This window comes from Pteropus medius, unplaced genomic scaffold (genome assembly GCF_902729225.1).
Source record: "Pteropus medius unplaced genomic scaffold, Ma_sr-lr_union100, whole genome shotgun sequence".
Lineage (NCBI taxonomy): Eukaryota > Metazoa > Chordata > Mammalia > Chiroptera > Pteropodidae > Pteropus > Pteropus medius.
The window spans coordinates 12823862-12833801 of NW_024349799.1; the positions used below are offsets into that span (position 1 = coordinate 12823862).

Below are 9940 nucleotides of genomic sequence, written 5' to 3' on the forward strand. Positions count from 1 at the left end.
AGAGGACAACTCTGTACAAGATCTCATAATACAGCTCCACCCTCCCTCCCAGAGGCTCTAAAGCTGGGTCCAGGACTAGAGGGATAGGGTAGGGTGGGGAGTAGGAGAAGGCTTGGCCAGCCTGTGCACCCAAGAAGGAGACTCGCCCACGCCAGCCCAGCCCTGGCTGTGGAGGAAAGGGGGTGAAGGCTCAATGTCAAGGCCCAGGCGATGTTGCACCCCATTTCTGACCAACCTCAGGCGTCGGTCCTGATGGCCAAGCCCCCAAGAACCGGGCAAGTGTTTCATGGAAGAACTTTACTGGGACCCATTTCCTTGCCTCAGATACTCAGACCCTCAGTGTTCAGACAAACCTACTCTACACCTCCAGCCTAGGCCATGAGTAGAGGACATTTCCAAGGGCCCTCAGTTAGACCTGTCCTATGACCCCATTCAGCACACCTGCAAGTGAGCTGGCACCCATGCAACTAAGGCAGGTGGCAAGCAGACAGGACTTTATGTCTCACCTTCCTTTGTAACCAGACTGGTCCTTAAACTTTTAAAACTGGGCTCAACACTCCTGCTCATATGCTGCCCCCTGCTGGCCACCTGTGTTCAACCCCCATTTCAGGGTGAGCAACAGTCTGAATGGATGCAGGGTCTGGAGGTCCTCTATTTGGGGGAAATTTTTACTTTTGTTAGGGGCTCTAAACCTGAGGGTTCTAAAACTGGTTAGAATTCATGGGTACATGTACTTGGATAAAGAAATCATACCTTCATTTCAACTCATCTCTACCTCAAACTTAGCATTTCTCTCAATTATGAATGTCAGCAACAAATCACAATAGCTTTTGCAAAATCCGTGACTTTGCCTTAAGTAGAGAAATCACAGATTAGAAATCACAGATGTCTTCATATTACATTACAGGTATTTCAGAATAGATATAGAGGTATCTATATATAGTTTTTAATACATAAACTATATAGGATTGCAATATATTTTATGTACATAGAAACCTTATTGTCCGTAGGCTTTGGCAGACAATAACAAAGGGGTCCATAACACATAAGAAAGTCACGCACTCTTGCTTTAGTTGCTGGGTGGTGGGGAAGTAGAGGTTGGCTCTTAGGACAGGGGACAGGCTAGTGAGGCACTGGGGCTGTAGACAGCTCTTTACCAGGTGGAAGGGAAACATCTCAGTATTTTACAAAGGGTTTGGCAGTCCCAAAGTGTACCCTGCGGGCCAGCCCAGATGGGCATCAATGTTGGGTCTCCCTGTAGTATTTGGGCTTTCCTACTCAAACCAAAGATAGGGTCTTCATGACACAAGGCAAAAATCAAGGCAAAAATATCTGACTTCAGAGAGACAGAATCTGAGGCCCAGATCCAGCAAATCCAGATCAACTTTCAAGTTCAACAGCTCATTATGATCAGAGCCAGGACTAGCCCCACCCTACCCTGTCTTCTTCCTCCTTCTACTGCCCAGGGAGCCCCTAGGTTCCTAGGGAAAGTGCCAGGAACCAAATGCAGCAAGTTGTGCTATTAGCAGCAGGACCAGTGCCAGAGACATGAAGACTTAAAAGGAGGCAGGGGGCCAAGGGACACAGGCCCCTCTATGTGAGTACCAACCTGGTACCTGCTCCAGGGGATGAGGACCTCAGAACAGGGAACCTACTTTCCCCCTTTTCCCCCCTGCCTGCCCCCCCCACACCCGCCTCCACTGTCTGAGGGTAGAAATGCAGCAGGCCCAATTGAGAAACTCTACCCAGGAAGCACAGTGAGGACTGTTATCAGGTGGTTGGGAGGGTCCCCTTCCTGACACTTGTGTAGTCCTAAAAGTCCCTCTTGTTCACTATAAACACCTCCTCCAATTCTAAATACTTCTATACAGCCTCATCTGTAAACCAACCCCAACACACACACTTCATGCCCCTTCCTCACCAGTGTGATAATTCCTGACCACTTGCTTCTTGGCGAAATTCTTTCTTCTCTTAGCTTTGACATAGCCTGCTCTAAAGCAGGCTGCTGTGCCCACCTCTCTGACTGCTCCTCCTGTCTCTATCACTGGTTCCTCTCCCACCACCTTGCTCTCAAAACCTCCCTGGCCTTCCCTAGGGTTAGACGCTTTCATTCAGTGACCTTCAGTTAGGAGTGTGGACCATTAGCACTGAGTGTCCCATTAATTGGAAGACATGTGGCATTTCTGCACCCTGTTCACTAAACACCAGTAGTGACAGTTGGGGATCCCATAATCTCAGTCACCATCACAGTTTTAGCAACCACTTTGTGACCAATGACCTTCAGGCATCACCATCTCCAGCCCCCACCCCTTCCTGGTCTCAGTATCCAAATTTCCTGTGTCCTCCTGCTCACCTCCTCCAGGATATCTGTACCACACCATAGCAGGTCCCTGCTTGAACTTATCATCTCCCTGATCCAACCTGGGTTCCCAAGCACAGTAATAACACCCCTCCCCACTCAACATTTGGGTCACAAACCAGGGATTCAGCCGTCATTCCTCCTTGCCTCCAGGCTCCTCATCCAATTAGTCACCAGTCCTGGAGATTTCACCTCTTAAAAATCTCAACTTCATCTATTTCTGTCTCCATGGATATTGACCTAATTCAGGTTGCCTTCATCTCTTACCCAAATTCCTGCAACACCCTCCTCAGCGTCCCTCTGCCTCGAGTATGATAGTGCATGGACCCTGGAGTCAGACTGCCTGGATTCCAATCCTGACACTGCCACTTAATACCGGCAACATGGGCAAGGCAAACTAACCTCTCTGGGCCTGCATTTTGCAGTGAGCATAACAGTAGTGCCTTCCTAGAAATGATTGTGAGCATTCTGTTAACACATATAAAGCACCCAGCGTGGGCCCAGCACTCAATGTATATTAGCTCTTATTATTAATGTCTCTCTTTCTAATCCACTCTTCACTCAGCAGCCACAGATGTGACCAGGTCATCCTCCTCAGTGGCCTCCCCATCCTCCTCAGGAAAAGCCCCAACACCTGAACAAGACTCCACAGATCTGTCTTCCTTTCATATCATAAATATTCACTCTCTTGAACACACCTGACATCTTGCCTCCAATCCTTTGCTTTATGCTGTTCCCTGTCCCTAAATGCTCTCTCCCCCATCTCTGTCAGTCATCCTGCGTTCTCAAGCACCTGTTCCATCGCTGCCTTCTTCGAGAATCCTCCCCAGAATCCTTCAAGCAGGTGACTCTTGCTCCTATATATGTCCAGTCCATCTTATCCTGGAGGCAAGTATTTGTTCCCGTCTCGCTCACTTTAGAATTCTGAGTTCAGCCCAGGTCCTGGTTCCCAGCAAGGGCTCCACAGAAGCCAGCTGAATTGCACTTAGATTTAACTCCTCAGCCCAGAGAGGCCTGGTACCAGGTGTATCCAAATTAGTGCCTAGAACAGTAGTGTGAGGTAAGCTCACCACCCACTTCAGTTCCTGAATTTCCTCGATTAAGGAAATGAAGAACTCCTCTGGGTCTGCGATAGGGCTGGGGGCAGTGTTATATGGAGGGCGGCCAGGCCAGGGGGATCCCCAAGGCAGCTGAGAACAAGAGGGCTCCAAGCCTTAGCCATAGCCCAGTCCACCTTCTCTCTCTGATGAGGGCTAAAAGCACAACCTGGTGGTCCTAGTGGTCTCAGGGGATCAGAGAAGGTAGGGTAGAGAACAAAACCACATTATCATACCTTCCCTTTCACTGTGGAGTTGGGGTCCTCGTCCCAGCCCTATTCTGTCAGGGTTGGCTACAATTTTGGATCAAAGCTTCCCCTTTTCAGGGTCTGGGTCTCCTTCACAAAGGGAAAAACCCTTTCCAGCTGCAACATGTACTAAATGCTGACTCTAGGTGGCCAAGAGGATCAGGAAACAAGAGAACTTGGGGACCATATTATTGCCTGCTCCCTCCTCCTCCCCAACACACACACATGCTGGCCCACAACCAGAGAACAGAAAAGGAGAAAGAGTTTATTGAAAACTATGTACAGTTGGTCCATCCCCTACCACAGGTGGCAATCTGGGCTGGTCTCTCCCATACCTCAGGCAGTATCTTGGTCCCTGATGGTGGAAGCTAGGGCTGAGGTGAGGCCCCAGACTCCCTTGGGAAGCTTGGCAGCCAGAACCCACCACTGATCTTCATCTGTGAATTTACAAATCTAAATGGCCTGTCGGTGGTGGGCAGGGGACAAGGAATGGGTCCATGCCCCAACCTAATCAAAGCCTGGGTAGGGGAACGCTATTCTGTAACTTGGGCTCAAGAGGTCCAGCTAGGCTGTCCGGAAGTCCTGGCTACTCTTCTCACAGGAGGCCTTCCTGGACACGGAGGCAAAGAGCCCCACTACCACCCTACCCCACCCCATGTGCCAGGCCAGTCTGCCATGAGCTTCATGACAGACTGGGGATATTAGGCACCCTCCCTCCCAACACTGACTCAGGGTCCAGGGCTCCTGGAACACTCCCCAGGCAGAAGACCTGGGGTTGAGAGATAAGTGTTGGGGAAGTCACAGTTTAGGGCCCAGGACCCTCCTAAGGTAGGGGGCAGTTTGGGGAGTCAGGGTGTCCCACTGTAGGAATAATCTGCTTTGTTGTGCATCACCAGCCGGTCATCCACGAAGTAGAAGCTGTCAGACTGTGTCTCATATGGGTGACGAATCATCTCGTTGACTGCAAAAGAGGCCCAGCCAGTTGGGGCAAAGGTCAGGAGCCTGAGCCAGGCCACTGCAGGGCCTTCAGGACTATGGGACAGGGACAAGCTGAAAAACCTCAAAGAGTTCCCCCAGTCTCTTTGAGACCAAGTTTCCCTATAGGTGACATGAGAATGGTGGCCAGACACAAGAGACCCAGGGTGAGAAGAAAGGGAGTCAGACCCACACTCCCCCCAGCTTGGTGTCTCTGAGTCCCCTCGCCCACAGGACCCTGCCCACTCACTCAGCTCCTCAGAGAGAGGGGGAAAGTCATAGATGTGCTCGCAGGTGTTCTTGCTGCTCGGGATGCAGAAGCCAAAGTGGAAGTCAAAGCTTTTGAGCAGCTGGTTGCGGAAGTAGTGCCTCTCGATCATCCGGAAGTTGTTGACAGGTTTGTCTCCCACTGTGAACTCCACCCTGAATGAAAGAAGGGGCCAGGGCTGAGCTCGGCCTTGAAGTCAACTAGTCAACCAAGCTCAGGATAGAGTGCTCCTAAGAGAGGCTCAGTAAGAACTCAGGAAGGGCTCACTCCCACCCTCACCCTCACCCCCAGCCCTCGCCCCCTGGCCCAGTAACTCACGTGGCTCCCACCTGCCTCAGGCGGAGGAAGGCAGGCGTGAACTGGTAGCGGACAAAGCGCCCAGCATTGGGGTCCAGGTCCCGCCGGTTGATGGGCAACCGCTCTGTAATGCACCCCATCTGGGGCTCAGTGGGCTTCAGACTGGGGCCCATGTCCACCCAGTATTTCACCCCAGGGGCCCCATCTCTCAGAATTTTTTAAAACCCCCAGGAGATTCTGATGCACATTGAGGGTTCAGATCTTTAGCCAATTAGTTCCACCTGGGGGCTCTAGGTGGAACTCTAGGTCAGCAGGTCAAAAGTTTCAAATGAGGTTCTCAGAGCCACAGGAGACACAGAGGCCTGGGGTCTCTGGGACTGCAGTTCCCAGGGAGGCCTGCAGAGGGCAGACTGGCAGTAACTGAAAGGACAGGACTATGCTAAAATGTCCAAGCCCAGAAACAGATGGGAAGGAAAAAAAGAGATTCAGCCCCAGGCAGAGGTCCCCCACCCTGTTTGGCGACTCCTGGGCATACTGGGGTCCAAACCCCAGCTCTGCTCTGACTCTTCTGAGGCCTGAGGAGTCCCTGGGCAGCCTACTTCACATCTCTCGCCCACCTCCCTCAATGGCCCATGCAGCCACTCACCTGAGGCTGGAGGCTTTTTGATTTCAAAGAGAACAGTGCCTGAATCCATGTCCCGAATCTTGAACCTGACGAAGTCGATCTTGTAGATATTCTCCTCAGGGGAGCAGAGGTAGTCTAGGGGAGACAGGTGGCTGCTGCCAGCTCAGCTTTTGTGGGACCCTGGACTAGCTACTACTTTCTCTGATCCCTAAGGTTACTGCCTTCCAGAAAAAGGATTGAGCCTCTGCCCTGGGGGAACCCCCACAATGTGGGGGAGACATAGCTCTGTCATTGGAATCTAATGGGGGAACAAAAAGTTCCACTTAGTGGCCTCTTGGATCAGGGAGGGGCAGAGTTGAGAAGGGCAGAGAACAAAGCCACCTCCCCCACATTTTCCCTCCTATCCTGGAGTTGAGAGCCCTTAGTATAACTTCTGCTTTGCCAAGGCTGGCTTGTTGACTTTGTGCCAAATAGGTCTGCAATCTACTTGGGAGCTCCCAGTATGAGAGAAGATAGAGTCCCATATTTGGGAACTTCACTCTAAAAAGGGGGTGACACAACTCAGCCTCAGTAGAGACACAGCTCTTCTCTGAAGGATACCCCCACCCCCACCATATAGCTGCCCCTGGCACTACATCAAGGTATGTTAGACAAGGACTTTCCCTGACCTGGGTATTGCTGGGGCACATGAACAACGCCTTCTCTGTTCCTTCACCAGTCACCTCCTCATAAGCAGCTTATACAAGCCCAGCTCCCTTAAGCAGCTTAGCCAAAGCTCTGCTGACTCAAGCCCAGAGCCTGGACTATTGGGGGAAGGGGGCCACTTTGCTCCCATTCCCTGTTGATCTCCAAATGGGAGGAAGTCTTAGCAAACAGAGGGAACCCCTTCAAAGGTCACATACCCAGCTATGGCTCTGAGCCACTCCCAGAGTGGGGAGGACAGGAAGAGGGTGTGGCAGGTGCAGCAGGGGGTGTGCATGAGGATAAGGGGAGTCCTCAATGCCCAGAAGAAGAACCAGGAACAGTGGCTGACCCTTTCTGATGAAGGTCAAGAATACCAGGGCCTGATTCAACCCTCACTGCTTTTGTAGCAGCAACTGCAAGTTCTCAGGGAGGCCCTGACAATAAATAGGAGGAGCAAAGAGGTGCAGTGAGGGGCTCTGGTGCTGTTGGCCTGAACAGCATGACTTCCTCCCCAGAGAGGCCCGGAAATCACCCTTCAGGCCCCTGGGCCACCTCCTATTCCTCTGGGGCAGGAAGAGGAAGTAAATGTAAAGTCATTCTCTCTTCCCCAAGCCTAGGGCAGCCCCCTCCATGAAGCTCTCCTGGTAGCCACCTGGCACCCTAGGGTCTAGTAGGGACTACACAGGGCTTGGGAAGGGGCTGTCCACCGCAGCCTATGGTGGGGAGAAGTCAGGAGGAAAGGAAGTGGGCAGTACCTACCTCACCCTGAACATACCTTACTTTCACTGAAAGTAAGCACTAGACCAAAGAGGTAGAAAGAAGATGCAGTGCACAGGGAGAGGAAGGAGCAGAACTGGGAGAAGGATCTCAGCTTCCTGGAAAGCTCCCTCGTCCCCCATTCTCCAACTTTTTGAGCTTGTTTTCTCATTTGGGAACAACTTCTTGCAGTCTAACCTCACTCAGCCTCTTCTACTGCAAACTCAACCTATCAACCTCTTTATCCTTAGAGGAAATGAGGAATGGGGGATGTCAATGGCTCGGAACACCATAGCCACTACCTCCCTTCTGTCAGGGAAAGACGAGGCCTGGGACCCAGGGTAAGGCCAGAGTAGGGGCAAAGTGGCCTAGGGCTCAGAATACAACTGCTCCCTTCCCCTCAGCCACAAATAGCTTCCTAAGCTGGATTCAGGGCCCAGTAATCCGGGAGAAGCAAACCTCAGACCTATGTGATTAGGGTCAGAAGAGACCAGGAGGTACCAGTGTGGAAAGCCCTGGCATCCTGTTCTCAATTTCTACAAAGGAAAGGGCTCCCATGAAGCCCCTTTCTCTGTTCATCCCCCAGATGACCCATCTCTAAAGGCTATGAATTTCCTCCAAATAAGGAGATAAATGGTGGTATGTGGGCTGGAACGCACCCCCCCACCGCCACACTCCCATAGTTGCAAAATAAACTCTAAAGTTACCTAGGACCTGGACAGGTCAGCCTGACCTCCAGACATCCTTTAAGGAAGTTCTGCCCCAGAGCTAACCTGAATCCTAAATGCTATTGCCAACTAGTACCAACATCAAAATGGTTCAAGCCCCCTCCATCTACCAGTATCCGCTTGGGCAAGGGCAGCTCAACACTCTGGGGGCCCAGCCAAGAATGGCTGCTTCCTGGCTCAAAGAAGAGGGAGAAGCTGGTCCCCCAGGGACCCAGATGTACAGATGTACAGGCCTAGACCTGCCATCATGGTCCCTTCCACAGGTCTGTCTGGCAGCCCTGGGCTCTGCTGCTCTTGAAGCTCCAGAGCTCAGGTCTACTCCAGCACCTTTAGCTCCACTCCCAACAGAGAGACCTCAAGAGTTGCTCTCACAGAAGGAGCCAGGGCAGGGTTACTGTTGAATGAGGCCAAGGTGGAAGGCCACTGACTCTCTAAACGTCTTGTTTTTTGAGGCTTAGCCACCACCTCTGCCGAGACTTTTTAGTCCTTGTTCTCTGACTTTGATGACCCCCTCTCCTGCCCCGAATACCCAGGCAGCAGCCATGAGCAGTGTGTGAGAACTTTGGGAGTACTCATAAAAGAGCCCTATTTACAGAACATGCACAGCATACCAGGCACTGTGCAAAATCAGAGAATTTATTTTCACAATAGCCCTATAAGGTAGGTGTCATTATCCCCATTTTACACATGAACATGCTCAGAGAAGTGAAGTCACTTGCCCAAGGTCACTCAGCCAATTACATGGCAAAGCTAGGACTTCAACCTAGGCAGTCCAGCTCAGAAACTGAACCACAGTGGAGACCTCTAGGCTTCCAGGAAGAGGACAGGCCCTAGCCCAGGCTAAGGGAGGCATTAATCCACTCCCCTGAGATGGCCCAGCGCTAACCCAATGAAGCTTCCTGCTCCCTGCTCAAGTCCCTTCCTGGGGAGGACAGCCCCAGACTTCCTGGGGGATCCAAGGTGAGGGCATAAAAGTCAGGGTGACCTAAGGTCTTCATTGCACCTAAGTAACTCAGCCTCCCCTTAGCCTCCAAGGTGGGGCCTGAAGACAGATTGCACTCAGCCCTCCTCATTATTGCAGAGAAAGACCTCAAAGGGCTCTGAAAACTCCACAGGGAAACGGTCACAGTTGCAGCTGCTGCCCACCTCCACCACGAGAAAGAGGAATAGATTCCTTAAAAAGGAGTGGGGTGGAAATAAATCTCTTAAGGGAGAGGAGAGGACACAGGAGATCAGGGGAAGGAGGACATGGAGCCCTCAAGCTTGGAGGAAAAAGGGCAAGGGAAATAGACGAGGGGGTGCCCGGTGGGGGAGGGGAGCCGGGGGAGGGCGGGAAAGGGGGCGGGGGCCGGGGCTTCGCGCACCACGAGGGCCCAGTCCCTCCCGCGGGCGGCGCTTCCTCGCCGGTGCTCACCGCCGGTGATCCGCTGCAGCCCCAGCACGTCCTCGGGCCCGATCGGCTGCTTCCTCTGCAATGGCCCCAGCCTGGGCCCCGGGCCTGCCTCCAGTTCCGACTCGGACCCAGACTCGGATTCCGCCTGCGGGTCCAGCTTGGGCTCCACGCTCTGGCCCGAGGCCCCTGGAGCGGGCTCCGCCCCTGTTCCAGCCCCGCCGCCACCCTTCTTCACCTTCATGGCCTCACCCGGCCGCGGCTCGCTTGCTGCCGCCGCGGTTGCCAGCTCCGGCTGGAGCGGAGAAGGGGGAGCGTCCGCAGCCCCACCCCCGGCCGCGGCCTCAGGTACCGCCCCGCCCCGCCCCTGGCCCCGCCCCCCACCAGCCCACCCCTGCTGAAAGGCCGTGAGCCGGCAGACCTGGGATACTCAAGAAAAAAGCAGGGCGGGAGCTCGCCCTGGGCTTCATTCATTTTTTTCAAGGAGTCCTGGCTACCTCTCCTATCCTCCGG

General features: G+C 53.0%; 1 protein-coding gene across 1 annotated transcript; it reads right to left on the reverse strand.

Moving 5' to 3' along the window:
* Positions 1-3948: 3948 nt before the first annotated feature.
* On the reverse strand, positions 3949-9739 carry UNC119 (unc-119 lipid binding chaperone). Its single transcript, XM_039886153.1, has 5 exons — positions 9452-9739; positions 5891-6004; positions 5266-5368; positions 4930-5102; positions 3949-4665 (listed from the first exon to the last, which is right to left on the reverse strand). The coding sequence occupies exons 1-5, from the start codon at positions 9669-9671 to the stop codon at positions 4553-4555; spliced, it is 723 nt and encodes a 240-aa protein (XP_039742087.1). The 5' UTR covers positions 9672-9739; the 3' UTR covers positions 3949-4552.
* Between the last annotated feature and the right edge of the window lie 201 nt (positions 9740-9940).